Genomic DNA, 15,895 nt, shown 5'->3' on the forward strand with positions numbered 1-15,895 from the left:
GCGCGAACAAGCAAAACAAATACGTGAACTTGCAAATTGCGGATAGTTTGGCAATTTTGCGTGATTGATGGAACGTGAAATTGCCAAAAATCCACACATTTTGCAAGCGGAACGAATTTTCAGCCCATGCTTAAAAAAAAACAGGCCTAGACCCAAAAGAACTGAATAATTTCAGACCAGTTTCTAACTTACCTCTTCTATCCAAAACCTTAGAAAGATTTGGGCTCCTTCAATCAACTCAACACCTGGATAGCATCAAGCTCCTCGATACCGACCAATTGGGCTTCAGAAAAGGCTGCAACACGGAAACCGCGATCCTCGACGTCATTGATGATATCTACAAATCACTGGATGCGGACCAATGCTGCCTTCTCATTCTCCTAGACTTATCGGCAGCTTTCGACACGGTTGATCACAAACTCCTCATTCAGGTGCTTCAAGAAAGGGTAGGTCTAGATGTGGTGGTCTTACACTGGTTCTCCTCCTTCCTTCACAACTTCACCCAAAGAAGAAAAATCAAAAACCTTGTCTGATCCAAACCCTGCCAGCAGGGGAGTCCCCCAAGGTTCAGTGCTCTCCCCACAACTTTTCAACATTTACATGGAACCACTTACAACCCTACTCAGAAAAGCCAACATCCCCTTCCATGTGTATGCTGACAACACACAGATCTATCTGGAAACCACCTCCATTGAGGACATTCAGAGACCTAATGACACGCTTAAAGAAGTCCAACACTGGCTGTCAAGTAACCACCTAAAACGGAATCAAGACAAGACTGAAATACTCCTCATCTCTAAGAAAGAAGAGACCCTCCAAATTGCGGAATGGCTAAAAGTGATAGATGCGCTCAACGGGGACCTCACCCTGGCCGACTCTGTAAAATCACTAGGTATCACTCTAGACCTGAAACTGAACATGAACAAACACGTTAAGAACTCCGCCAAGAGTGCCTTCCTTAACCTGAAACTACTGAACAAAATAAAGCCCTATACAGGAATCTGAGATAGTCAAACTGATATCCACATACAATCCCTCCTCTCACGCTCTGGATCCTCTTCCTCCACAACTGACCAAAAAGCTTAAACTCTCTCCTGCCCCGCTTTGGTGCAAGATCATAAACAGCTCCCTGAGATCCGGAGTCGTCCCCGACTGCCTCAAAGTCGGGCAAGTCATGCCACTGCTGAAAAAAAACAGGCCTAGACCCAAAAGATCTGAATAATTTCAGACCAGTTTCGAACTTACCTCTTCTATCCAAAACCTTAGAAAGAATTGTGCTCCTTCAACTAACTCAACTCCTGGATAGCATCACCTCGATACCGACCAATTGGGCTTCAGAAAAGTATTTTTGATCTTGTGCAATACAACTGTTGTAAAGCGCTCCGATACCCTCGGGTCTGGCCAGCACTATCTAAAACTTCAGAATTAAATAAATAATAATAAAATATCTGACACTGTGAGAAAAGCAATGGAAATTGTAGGTAGAGGCTTAGTACTGCAAGTAAGGATATATAGATTTTGGTAACTCAAGACTCGTGGTGGGATGTGCAGATTCATGGACACTGATAGCAGACAACAATCTTCACTATGTACCTGTAAAGCCATGGCATCATTTGTACTACCATAATACCTCAGTCCAAGTATTGTGTGACACAAATATTATTTTCTAAATATATTTTACAAAACATACTGCCCCATTGGAGGTTATAATAGAAATTCAACACACAAAAGGCTGATATTTTTAAAAAAATATTTGAAGTCTTTGATGGTATGTAATTGATGTTGCATAAAACACGGATGGAGCATCAAGCAGGCTGGGTTTATTATGGATGCCATTAAACTAATACTGGTATTACTTACTTAAATAGTAATAGTTGTGATGAGGAAGAACTGAAAAGGAGTAATGGCCTGATAACTATCCATATTATTTCTTCAAGTCCCATTCTTCCTTGGTGCCGTCCATCCTCAAACTGGTCCATGAATGGTACTGATTGCTATGGACAGGTGTTACTGAGGGCAGGTACTTTAGAAGCAGGGGAGAAAGAAGCCTACATTAAATGGTCAAAACATGTTATAAAGATAATAGATGGCAAACACCACTGGTCTGTCTTGAAGGTGTAGGCTCCCCACAAGGAAAAAGTGGACTTGAGGAAATAAAGAATAGTGGTAAGTAATCATGGTAATCTCAGTGCCTTGCAGAGATAATCAGATAGTAATGTGTCTGGTTTAAAACCCACTTGGCTTCTGAAGTTCTATGTTGTTCCCATTTCTTGGGTAATCAATGGATGTAAATTTCAGCTGTTTGTGTCTGAACGAGCTCTATGAAGAAAGAACCTTGAAAGTCAGAGACTGTTGCAGTCGAAAAATAGAAATTCTCCATAGACAGAAAAGATGGTAGGTGATGTATTCTGAGACGGTGTCTCTTTCTGTCCCTCTTCTCAGCTTTACAGACTCAACTAAACAGTATCCAGCACGGAATGGCATCCTTCTTGGTCTTTGCTGGCTTGAAGGGATCGAAAGAGGAACTGGGGCTCAAGTCAACCAATTGCTGGATCTTCAAGCACAATGATATGGACAGCATGTAAGTGAGGGTGGGGACTCCGAATCAAGTAGTTTTCCAATATCCTTTGGCAACACATGGTCAAATCTACTGGTTTCTATCAAGGTAGTACAATACTTGTATCGGCCATGGGTCTGTCCAACCCATAGGACAATACGCAAGTGGTACCTCCAATAATTATTTCTAGGTATGGAACAGGAATAATGAGACCACAATAGAGCACAAGAAGTTCCCACTTAACCTGTATTACTTCAGTTCCAGAGTAGCTCAACAGATGACTGACCCCAAAACATATGACTTATCCAATAATATTTCTTATTTTATTAGCTTTTATAAATATTGAGGGTTTTCATTTGTTCTAACTTATTCAAAGTTGTTTTAAATAATGAACAATTTGTTACAAAGTAGAAATCTTCAGGAAGTCAGGTTGTAGGTTTCAAGTTTATCTTTATTTGTAGTTCAGTTCGGGTAGCTTAAGGTAGTGCCAAGATGGTAAATAGGCTATAATGTACGCCCCACCAGGAGCAGTATATCCTTAATGCTCAACCTGCTGTCATCAACTGCCTAACCCCCTGCATCCAACATTATATGCAGTCATCACATTCTATAGGCAACAAGGCTGAACAGGAGGAAAGAGCAAAGGAAGAAGAAGAGCGTGAAATAACCACACAACACAATTCATATCATACATTCTGTTCTCCTTGTACAGTTTAAAATACAATTCATTAACCATAACCCCAAATGAAATCTAAAACCCTCACATCATACCATTCAGACAACCTGGCATACTCCTAACACTAATCCACACACCCCAAACAAATCCTTAGACACCACAGCAAGGAGGTTTTCATGTGTCTCTTTCACAACTTTTGAGTCATAGTCTGGGAACTCTCAGTGGCAGTGTTATTTCAATGCAACCTTCTTCTGGACCAAATGTGATACAAAAATATCTTCTTTGTATTTTGAATATGGGGTTTACTCTAATACAGTAAAATAAAATGTTGAATTTTATGTTTATGGCCCAGTAATGGGCCATTTTAATCAATTTCTTTGTATCTTAAATCTCCACATATGCCAATAATAATGCCACGCATAACTCTAGCATGGTACCAGGTTATTACTTACATCACGCACAACTGGTTAATAGTCCTATGACCAGGTGTTACTAGTCTTTCTTTATCCGCCCAAACTCAGCATCTGTCTAGAGTCTGCCAGTGCATGGCTGACACGCGAAGATGCTCCTCCACATGCTACCTACATCTATCCAGTATGTCATTACATAGTGATGAGTTTCAACATAACCTACTCCTCACCGGTGTACTTGTTTGTGAGGGACAAGTATTCAGTCACTCAATTACTTACATATTGCTCATACGTTACTCAGGTGCTAGCCCCAATAGCTATTCAGTAAGCATTAAATTGGAAAATATACAATCATTCCTAAATATAACATCAGATTGAAATTCATAAATGTTTGCCTTTATTGATTTAGACAAGTATCTAAATTCCAAAGACAGTATTTTCCAGTATAGCACTTACTTGTCAAGCCTTTATCCAAATACGCCCAAACATGCTTTTCAAATTCCTTTGGGTCTGATGCGAAGTTGAAAGTGCACACTGCAGTATTTTTATCTCAGCAATTTCTTCTATAATTCCCCCAATTCATAGCACTACATTGACTAGCACTTGGCACCTTTAGTATTTTACTGCATAACACAACAGCAATAACTCATCTTTTGTATTACTGAGAAAACATCAGTCTCTACTTAGCACAACCCCCTAGACATACATTTTTACGTTATATATACTATCTACTTTCGGTATAGGACTGTGGCAGTGTTTACAGAACAGTCAATTCAAGTATTGGTCTATATCTTGTGGGCAAACACACTCTACCCTCAATATCTCCCATATTTCCGGTCCTGCAACTTATGTCAGAATTGTGACCTAAATTGGCATTTTTCTCAAACTTTACACAGCACATAAATCAACACCTCCCTTCTAATGGCATATGCAGACAACTCACTTGTCTTTCTCTGCTTTCACTTCTACTGCGACTGCTAGTGGCTCCAATCAACCAAATAGCAAATCTATGGGACTGATTTAGTTTTTGGAAGCTGGATTAATGTCCATCAGGGCAACAGAGTGACTTACTCTGCCGCCATGACGGTCATCCCATCCACCAAATTTAGAGAGGTCCGCAGGCCCCAGGGAGGCCACTCTACATTTACAGGAAACAACATCATGCAGTTCATGTCAATGTAGGAAAAGTTTGATCGACGGCAGTCAAATTTTCAAAACATTTTCTGTTTTTCAAAAAAGAACAAACTTTTTGAAAACTTTTTGTTTTTCGAAAACAAACTCCCACAGCTGGAATTTATTTCTGAAAAACAAAAAGACGAATGCCCCCCACACCTTGGGAGTTCTTTCGAGGTTGTTGTGGACATTATTGATTTTTTTCCTGTGCCTATCCGCCAGGTTTTGCGTGTCAGTGATGGACAGGAAAAAAAGGCATTACACCATCAACCCCAAAAGCTCGAACAAACGTGACTAAGTACCCTGTCTCTCAAACTCTAAATCAGGCTCAATGTTTGTAACAATAGGACTAGTCACTATTCCCAGTGAATATATCCAGTATTAAGGCCTCTGTTCTGAATAGTCTTAGTTTGCACACAGAGTTAGTATTGAACTCATGAATCTTGAGCCTGACTGTTAGACATGTCAACCTTAGGGTGGTCTTCCTCCAAACATTTTGCCGTAGTCCTCCATTTTTGCTGATCTCATTTTTGGTGTCTTTAGTACTCGATGCACTTTATCCCTGATGAATAGTGGTAAAGTGTGTGTGGTCACTCCCTGAAACATGGTAAAATTGTCTTAAATCAAATTGGCACATTTAATGTACTTGTAAGTCCCTAGTAAAGTGGTACCACATGTACCCAAGGACTATAAATTAAATGCTACTATTGGGCCTTCAGCACACATGAGAGCACCTCCTTAAGTAGCCCTTTAAACATGTCTAAGGACTGCCATTGCATGCTGTGTATGCAGTTTGCCAGGCCTAAACATTCTTTTGTAATACATATGTCACCCCTAGGGTAAGCCCTAGGCAGCTCATAGGGCAGGGTGCAGTGTATTAAAAGAGTCTGACATGTACTTTTCAGTTTCCCATGTCCTGGTAGTGAAAATCCCATACATTTGTTTTTAACTACTGCAAGGCCTCCCTCTCCCATTTGATAACAGTGGGTTACCATATGACAGATAACTTTCAATTGGGAGCAGGTAGGAAGGTAGAGTTTGGTGCCTTAAAGAATTATAATTAGAGATCCTGGTTTTATGGTATTTATTTTTTTGCCATTTCTGTCTGTATTTATCTATATTTATTTTTCCCACAAGTAAAACAAAACGCTGCAGCTAGTATTTTTCCACATTTATTTAAATTGACAATGCACACATGCACTCGTTTGTTATTGGTCAACACAATACATTCATCTGAAAACTTTGCCATTCGCAGATTGTCCCAAATACGCCTACAAGTGCTATCAAAAGCCATTTGTCTCAGAGCCTTGCAGTTTCTGTCATTGGCACAGAGTGCCATGCCAATTCCTCTCCCACACTGAACACAATACTGCCCCACTGAGAGAAACTCACACTGCCTCCAGCTACAACCCAATTGTGCCCCGCGATAAACACCTGGAAGCAACTCAATTCAAATTATGCACTAGACAAGAGTAATATGCTGCCTGAAAAAGCATGTCTGTCTGTGCCTAACACTGCTTTCTAAATTGCATGTTATCATTTTTGAATTGGGAAAAATATCAGGATTTTCCATACCCTAACTGACACAGATTGCATAGTGAGGGTGGCTTGCACTTTACTGTTTCCTTATAATTCCAAAAAACAAAAAAAACAAAAATCACTATATATCCTTGTGCATCAAACCCATTCTGCCGCTCATACCTCTCCCATATCTCTCCATATAACGTCAATCTCCTTCCCAAACTCTCATCTTGTCCATCTTCTCATTGTACCAATGACTCTTTCACCCCTCTACTATACCCTGTACTCCAGTCCTTTGATGGAAACCACAACTCCCACAATGTACTACCCAATGCCGTTCTCCTTTCTAGCTATCCTCGTGAATCAAACCCATTCCACCACTTGTTCCCCCCTCTTCTCTCTCCAAGTCACTGACATCTGAATACAAATCTCACATCTTACCCTTCTCCTGATAATCCTTTATGAGTTTGCCACCTCCTCAATCTAATCCAAACTGACACGATCGTGCCCCTCTCATCTCTCCCCGTATGCCTCCAATCTGTATGCCGAGCTCCCTTCTACCCCATCTATCAGTTCTGTAAAATGAATTACCTCATTGAAATCGATACCGGCAACATAAACTCCTCGTCTCCATTTCTTCGAGTTATTGACCATCATGCAGCATCACAACCATTCGCATTCGCACCTGTTCTAAACCACATTCACATCTACATGTGCCCAATCACTCCACGTGCGCCCAACCCCGTGACTCATTACCCCGCTGCTATACCTCGGTTATCCAATCATGTGTCAGAAACCTCAACCGTGCAATGCTCTCTCCACTAACAGTTCATATTCTGATCAACTATAACAAAAATTGTGATAAACACGTGCTGGCGAATTCCACTTGCCCTCCTCCCCAGAAACTCACAATGAATCCAAACTACATAATTAGTAAACAAAATGACATGAATTATAAAACAACATGGATGCTTGTTTTGTTACTCGAAAAGTGAAAACACCTAAAACAAAATATATGATTACAAATATGACATGACAAAAACATCACACACAGTTCTACTAGTCTTGTATCAGCCACAGTCCTGAAGATGTCATATGTGCACTTGTAACTGCAGAGAGTTCAATCCAACTCTTCACTGTATCCGTAGTGATATGTTAATCTTGACTGAAATAATATGTTAATCTTGACTGAAATAACACCTGTGAAATTCTTCAACGGGGTGCAACCCTCCTTCGGAACGGAGAAATTGCTAAGCATGAAACTTTGTTGAGGCTGCACTCCTTCCCCTAAATTAATTCAATAGTCTGGGCTGAGACAGCTTCCCCAGCACACACAGTTTTTGTGCTGCCAGCCGCACCTGAATACTTCACGGGTCTTTAAAAGACCCTTCACTTGTTGATGAGGCTTTGTTGTAAATATTGATAACGCCAGAGGCGATACTTACTCTGTGGTGAGCAATCACCATACCATCCTGTTTTGCAACTCACTGCTGGAGCGCAGTAGCACTGCAAAATGTGCTAGTATTTTCACATTTTTACATATAAATACAGACCAAAGAAAACGTGTTTTCCATCTGTATTGATATGTAAAAATCAGTTTAAACAGAAAACCGGGAGCCCTAATTATAATTGAAACACCTTGTTTATGTAAAGCTACATTTTAAGTCACAATTCGGAAAATGCCACTTTTAGAAAGTTATCATTTTCGTACACCCACCAATTGGTTCCTGCACACTGTATCCTTGGCCACGTGACTAGATGTAGCTGGCAGTTGGCCTTTGTGCATTGCTCCCAGACAATGAGACAAACGGGGAATAGATGTTGGCAGGATGGGCCATCTTTGCATTGATAGAGGGGAGGAGCTGTCACCTACCACACTTAAACAACACAAAGGCCTCATCACCCTCACAAAGGGTTTCACACTAGTATTGTGTCCTCTCAGAGTGGCCAAAGCTAGAACTAGGGCAGGGAGGCAGGATATATATATATATATATATATATATATATATATATATCAATATCAAAGTGCCCAGAAGCTTGGGAAAGCACTCACAGCGCCTCCACCATCCGGTGCCTGTCGTCAGCCTTCCTGCATAAAACCATTTTCATTGTTCGCCTGACGCGTTTCAGGGTGAAAGAACCCCTTTCTCAAAGGCATTTATGCTTCAATCATGGCGCTGAAACCTCCGTTATTTTCACTGATGTTTATTTATTGGATATTGACCCCACATGACATCAGGAGCCCTGCTAAGTGCAGTATGCGTGTCCCGTGCATTCTGGGACATGCTGTCATATCAGTCACTCAGCGCCATAGTCTTTAATCATTTTGAAGGTTTGAGTCTTTAGTAGATTGCAGAGAAATGCAGGTAGGTCGACTTTACTTGATTTGCTGTGCTTTCAGATGTTGGAAAAGTTCCAAACCAGCAGCCTCTCTTTTTCTTTTCCTTAGAGATGGTGCTCTCCCCACGGCAGGACGACCGTGTGTAATTTCAATATCAAAGTGCCCAGAAGCTTGGGAAAGCACTCACAGCGCCTCCACCATCCGGTGCCTGTCGTCAGCCTTCCTGCATAAAACCATTTTCATTGTTCGCCTGACGCGTTTCAGGGTGAAAGAACCCCTTTCTCAAAGGCATTTATGCTTCAATCATGGCGCTGAAACCTCCGTTATTTTCACTGATGTTTATTTATTGGATATTGGCCCCACGTGACATCAGGAGCCCTGCTAAGTGCAGTATGCGTGTCCCGTGCATTCTGGGACATGCTGTCATATCAGTCACTCAGCGCCATAGTCTTTAATCATTTTGAAGGTTTGAGTCTTTAGTAGATTGCAGAGAAATGCAGGTAGGTCGACTTTACTTGATTTGCTGTGCTTTCAGATGTTGGAAAAGTTCCAAACCAGCAGCCTCTCTTTTTCTTTTCCTTAGAGATGGTGCTCTCCCCACGGCAGGACGACCGTGTGTAATTTCAATATCAAAGTGCCCAGAAGCTTGGGAAAGCACTCACAGCGCCTCCACCATCCGGTGCCTGTCGTCAGCCTTCCTGCATAAAACCATTTTCATTGTTCGCCTGACGCGTTTCAGGGTGAAAGAACCCCTTTCTCAAAGGCATTTATGCTTCAATCATGGCGCTGAAACCTCCGTTATTTTCACTGATGTTTATTTATTGGATATTGGCCCCACGTGACATCAGGAGCCCTGCTAAGTGCAGTATGCGTGTCCCGTGCATTCTGGGACATGCTGTCATATCAGTCACTCAGCGCCATAGTCTTTAATCATTTTGAAGGTTTGAGTCTTTAGTAGATTGCAGAGAAATGCAGGTAGGTCGACTTTACTTGATTTGCTGTGCTTTCAGATGTTGGAAAAGTTCCAAACCAGCAGCCTCTCTTTTTCTTTTCCTTAGAGATGGTGCTCTCCCCACGGCAGGACGACCGTGTGTAAATTCAATATCAAAGTGCCCAGAAGCTTGGGAAAGCACTCACAGCGCCTCCACCATCCGGTGCCTGTCGTCAGCCTTCCTGCATAAAACCATTTTCATTGTTCGCCTGACGCGTTTCAGGGTGAAAGAACCCCTTTCTCAAAGGCATTTATGCTTCAATCATGGCGCTGAAACCTCCGTTATTTTCACTGATGTTTATTTATTGGATATTGGCCCCACGTGACATCAGGAGCCCTGCTAAGTGCAGTATGCGTGTCCCGTGCATTCTGGGACATGCTGTCATATCAGTCACTCAGCGCCATAGTCTTTAATCATTTTGAAGGTTTGAGTCTTTAGTAGATTGCAGAGAAATGCAGGTAGGTCGACTTTACTTGATTTGCTGTGCTTTCAGATGTTGGAAAAGTTCCAAACCAGCAGCCTCTCTTTTTCTTTTCCTTAGAGATGGTGCTCTCCCCACGGCAGGACGATCTAAGGAAAAGAAAAAGAGAGGCTGCTGGTTTGGAACTTTTCCAACATCTGAAAGCACAGCAAATCAAGTAAAGTCGACCTACCTGCATTTCTCTGCAATCTACTAAAGACTCAAACCTTCAAAATGATTAAAGACTATGGCGCTGAGTGACTGATATGACAGCATGTCCCAGAATGCACGGGACACGCATACTGCACTTAGCAGGGCTCCTGATGTCACGTGGGGCCAATATCCAATAAATAAACATCAGTGAAAATAACGGAGGTTTCAGCGCCATGACTGAAGCATAAATGCCTTTGAGAAAGGGGTTCTTTCACCCTGAAACGCGTCAGGCGAACAATGAAAATGGTTTTATGCAGGAAGGCTGACGACAGGCACCGGATGGTGGAGGCGCTGTGAGTGCTTTCCCAAGCTTCTGGGCACTTTGATATTGAAATTACACACGGTCGTCCTGCCGTGGGGAGAGCACCATCTCTAAGGAAAAGAAAAAGAGAGGCTGCTGGTTTGGAACTTTTCCAACATCTGAAAGCACAGCAAATCAAGTAAAGTCGACCTACCTGCATTTCTCTGCAATCTACTAAAGACTCAAACCTTCAAAATGATTAAAGACTATGGCGCTGAGTGACTGATATGACAGCATGTCCCAGAATGCACGGGACACGCATACTGCACTTAGCAGGGCTCCTGATGTCACGTGGGGCCAATATCCAATAAATAAACATCAGTGAAAATAACGGAGGTTTCAGCGCCATGATTGAAGCATAAATGCCTTTGAGAAAGGGGTTCTTTCACCCTGAAACGCGTCAGGCGAACAATGAAAATGGTTTTATGCAGGAAGGCTGACGACAGGCACCGGATGGTGGAGGCGCTGTGAGTGCTTTCCCAAGCTTCTGGGCACTTTGATATTGAAATTACACACGGTCGTCCTGCCGTGGGGAGAGCACCATCTCTAAGGAAAAGAAAAAGAGAGGCTGCTGGTTTGGAACTTTTCCAACATCTGAAAGCACAGCAAATCAAGTAAAGTCGACCTACCTGCATTTCTCTGCAATCTACTAAAGACTCAAACCTTCAAAATGATTAAAGACTATGGCGCTGAGTGACTGATATGACAGCATGTCCCAGAATGCACGGGACACGCATACTGCACTTAGCAGGGCTCCTGATGTCACGTGGGGCCAATATCCAATAAATAAACATCAGTGAAAATAACGGAGGTTTCAGCGCCATGATTGAAGCATAAATGCCTTTGAGAAAGGGGTTCTTTCACCCTGAAACGCGTCAGGCGAACAATGAAAATGGTTTTATGCAGGAAGGCTGACGACAGGCACCGGATGGTGGAGGCGCTGTGAGTGCTTTCCCAAGCTTCTGGGCACTTTGATATATATATATATATCTATATATATATATATCTATATATCCGTTCCACAAGTTGCCCAAAGATGAAGCGCACTCGCACCTGGATAAAATAACCTTGCAGCACATCACCAAACAGCGTGTAACTTCCTTTTAATTACATTGCCGACCCCTTTCAGATACTCCCATCCTTGTTCACAGGCAGCAGCATTTGGATCCACAATGATCTTAAAGGGACTCTCATTAAATACCCACAATTCACATTCATTGACAACAGGTGAGTCCAAGGTGAAATACCAAGCATTGTGGGATATGTAGTCTTGTTTCTGATAAAACTTCCTAAGTGCCGCTAAATACCTAATGTTATATATAAACCATGATAAGTTCGGAGAACACACAGTGCTGCGATGTACTCAATAACGCAATCCAGTGCTCTGCCAGGCTCCACAGTCATGATGCCTCAGAACCGCTTTCTTAAGATCAGCGTCGGTGCGTTTCCACGGCAGGACTGCCGTGCATATATCAGTTCCACAAGTTGCCAAAAGACGAAGCGCACTTGCACCTGGCTAAAATAACCTTGCAGCACATCACAAAACAGCGTGTAACTTCCTTTTAATTACATTGCCCAACACGTTTCAGATTCTCCCATCCTTGTTCACGGGCAGCAGCATTTGGATCCACAATGATCTTAAAGGGATTTTCATTAAATACCCACAATTCACATTCATTGTCAACAGGTCAGTCCAAGGTGAAATACCAAGCATTGTGGGATATGTAGTCTTGTTTCTGATAAAACTTCCTAAGTGCCGCTAAATACCTAATGTTATATTTATAAACCATGATAAGTTCGGAAAACACACGGATGGCCCTGCAGAAAGAGCAACATTTCAAACAATTAATCATAAAGTGATCATTCACCACAAAAGCAGCATTGGTTCTGACAAAACTAGATGCTTATTGAGAAGAGACATGTTTTTTACGTATGGAACAGCAGACTCAGTTAGAGTATAAAAAAGTTTGATAAAATAAGGTCCTTGACTCTCCATAAGGTGCAAATGGGCTGCTGGGATAAGCTAAACATGTGCACTTTAGGTTCCAGGGGCTGGTTAGAAAATCATTAGCACATTCGGGGCAATAGCAGTTGATTTGGAGAAGCTCTACAGGACTTCGCTGCTTCACAAGCTCTTGATTTACTCCCATGCAGGACAATTCGATTTGCAGGTCTTCGCAAAGAGGAGGTACCTGGCAATATCCCAATGGTGTTAATCACCTTTCCATCAGCCAAAGACCCAACCTACCAGCAAAGACATCCAGGTATGACAACCTATCAATCTGTTGCTTGACTGAATCCAAAAGACACACCAATATGAGACTACTACCTACCTCAATTAACTCATCTATACTTCTTCCTCTCACGCACACACCAAATATTTAACAACTCAAGGTGCATCACCATTCAGTTCATTTGATGCACGAGAGAAAGGGAGAGCCTTGATCTGCAACCCCGGTACCCCAAATGGACACTCTATGAAACCCATCAAATGTCATGAAAATATATGCTTTCTCAAGTACTCTGACCAGGTAGGGTAATAGGGGGATCGGACAATTGTTTTATAGATCGTTGGGGTCGCAGAAGATTTCTTTAAGAGGGGTCTGACATCTGTGTGTTTCTGTTTGTCTGGGAAGGCTGCTGTAGAGATGGAGGTGTTGAGAATTTTGGTGAGTTGTGGCTGACTGGTTTTCTTGTGAGGTTGAAGAGGTGGTGGGGCAAGGGTCGGTAAGCACCCCGGAGTGCATGGAAGACATGGTAGCTGAGGTGGCCAGAGCAGTGAGCAGTGACCAGGTGGTAATGGTTTAGCTGGTGTGCACTGGTTGGTTGGAGTCGTGGTGGTTGAGGGTAGAGTGGTTGGATGTAGAAGTGGTTGTAGATGTTAGTGATCTTGCTGTGGAAGTAGTGTGAGAGGGTGTTGCAGAGTTCTTGGGAGGGGTGGATGGTGTTCTCTACGACTGTCAGGTTGGTGAATTCTTGGACAATTTTGAAGAGTTTCTTTGTTTGGTTGGATGTGGAGGCAATGTAGGTGGTCGCCCCACTCACTGCTGCCGCTCCTGCCTGCCTCTGCCGCCTCCTGCCTGCAGATTCCTTCGCTCGCTGCCCGCTGCTCCTGGGAATTTCCCGCTGCTCCTGGGAATTTCCTGCTGCTCCTGGGAATTTCCCGCTGCCCGCTGCTTCTTGGAATTTCCCGCCGCTGCCTCCCTGCGGACCCGCCCACCTGTGATTCCATTCGCCGCCCCGCTCCCGCCACCCAGCTGCTCCTCCCTCCCGGCTCCTTACTTATGACGCCCCCAGAGCGACCGCGCAGCGGACGCGTGCAGCGGGAGCGTCGATTGAGCGCTGAAGGTACGCCAAAGGTAAGCCCGTCTGCGCCAGTCCGCGCCTGGCCCGCGCCTGGCCCGCGCCCAGCGCCAGGACCCCTGGCCCTCCCCGCCGAGGCAAGACGACCCGACTGACCTACGACGCCACCACTCTCAACGCACTCAATGCCGGCCGGACCCACGCCTGCTGCCGAGCCACCCCGAGACGCACCCACGGACCCTACACCTGCTGCACCTGCAAGTTCACCTGCCTCCGAACCTGCCCCGCACCCGCCAAGACAAAGACCAGCAGCAACCACCTCAAGTGCATCCTGATCAACACCCGCTCCGTCCACAGACACGCCGTGGAACTCTGGAACCTCCTCGACGCTACATCACCGGACGTCGCCTTCCTCACGGAAACCTGGATGAACGCCTCCTCTGCACCCGACATCGCCATCGCCATCGCGGACGGGTACAAGATCATCAGGAGGGACCGCATCAACCAGACCGGAGGTGGCATTGCCATCGTCCACAGGAACACCATCCGCATCACGACCGACGCCAACGACTCCTTCGCCGCAGACGAACATCTCCACTTCCAGATTCACACCGACCCTAAGACGACCCTCAGAGGCACCCTTGTCTACAGACCCCCGGGACCACGCACACAATTCAGCGAAGACATCACAGACTTCATCAGCCCGCACGCCCACCCTCCACTGACTACATCCTCCTCGGGGACCTCAACTTCCACCTGGAGAACAACAAGGACCGCAACACCACTGCCCTGCTGGAAAACCTCGCCAACCTCGGACTCAAGCAACTGGTCAACACCCCCACCCACTACGCCGGCCACACGCTTGATCCCGTCTTCTCTTCCAGCAAGTACATCACCTTCAGCCACGTCACCGGACTCCACTGGACCGACCACAGCTGCGTCCACTTCAGCTTCAAAAGATCCACGACTCACCACCACCCACAACAGGTACCTCACAGGAATTGGAGCAAGATCACCGCAGACCAGCTCACCACCTCCCTCAGCCAGAGCCCACCCGCCAACATAACGGACCCCAACGAAGCAGCCCGCAACTTCACACAGTGGCTGACCGCCTGCGCCGACGACCTCGCGCCACTAAAGAACCCTCCCAGCAGACCCAGAAGCAAGAAGGCATCCTGGTTCACCAACGACCTCAAGGACTCCAAGAAGACCTGCCGCACCCTCGAGAAAGCCTGGCTCCTCGACCGGACCACCGACAACATGACCGCCCTCAAACACGCTACCCGCAAGCACCACCAGCTCATCCGCACCACCAAGAAGAAATCCCTGAAGGAACGACTGGACAACAACGCCCACGACAGCAAAGAGCTCTTCACTATCGTCAAGGAGTTCTCCAACCCCAGCACCGGCACCAATGACATCACTCCGTCACAAGACCTCTGCGACTCCCTCGCCTCGTTCTTCCACCGCAAGATCGCCGACATCCACAACAGCTTTGGCGCCCCATCCACGCACCCAACCGTCGAACCAACGCCCCCCCACCGCCACCCTTCGCACCTGGACCACGGTGACCACCGAAGACACAGCCCGCACGATGAACACCATCCACTCCGGATCACCGACCGACCCCTGCCCACACCACGTCTTCAACAAGGCCGACTCCACCATCGCACCCCAACTCCGGAACATCATCAACACCTCCTTCAACACCGCCACCTTCCCGGAGAGCTGGAAGCACGCCGAGATCAGCGCCCTCCTGAAGAAACCTACAGCGGACCCCACCGATCTCAAAAACTTCCGCCCCATCTCGCTCCTCCCTTTTCCTGCTAAAGTCATCGAGAAGATCGTCAACAGACAGCTGACCGCCTTCCTCGAGACGAACGGATCCCTCGACCCCTCGCAGTCCGGCTTCAGAGCCAACCACAGCACCGAGACCGCCCTCATAGCA

General features: G+C 45.1%; 1 protein-coding gene across 1 annotated transcript in view; it reads left to right on the plus strand.

Annotated features, from left to right (window-relative positions):
• The window catches only part of LOC144755871 (all-trans-retinol 13,14-reductase-like), a 172,255-nt gene that overhangs the window by 80,866 nt on the left and 75,494 nt on the right, over nt 1–15,895 (plus strand). The window contains exons 7-8 of the mRNA XM_078645237.1: nt 2,443–2,581; nt 12,799–12,908. Coding sequence (XP_078501363.1) covers nt 2,443–2,581; nt 12,799–12,908 — 249 coding nt within the window. The remainder of the gene's footprint in view (nt 1–2,442; nt 2,582–12,798; nt 12,909–15,895) is intronic.

Source organism: Lissotriton helveticus, chromosome 5_1 (assembly GCF_964261635.1).
Source record: "Lissotriton helveticus chromosome 5_1, aLisHel1.1, whole genome shotgun sequence".
NCBI classification, from domain to species: Eukaryota; Metazoa; Chordata; class Amphibia; order Caudata; family Salamandridae; genus Lissotriton; species Lissotriton helveticus.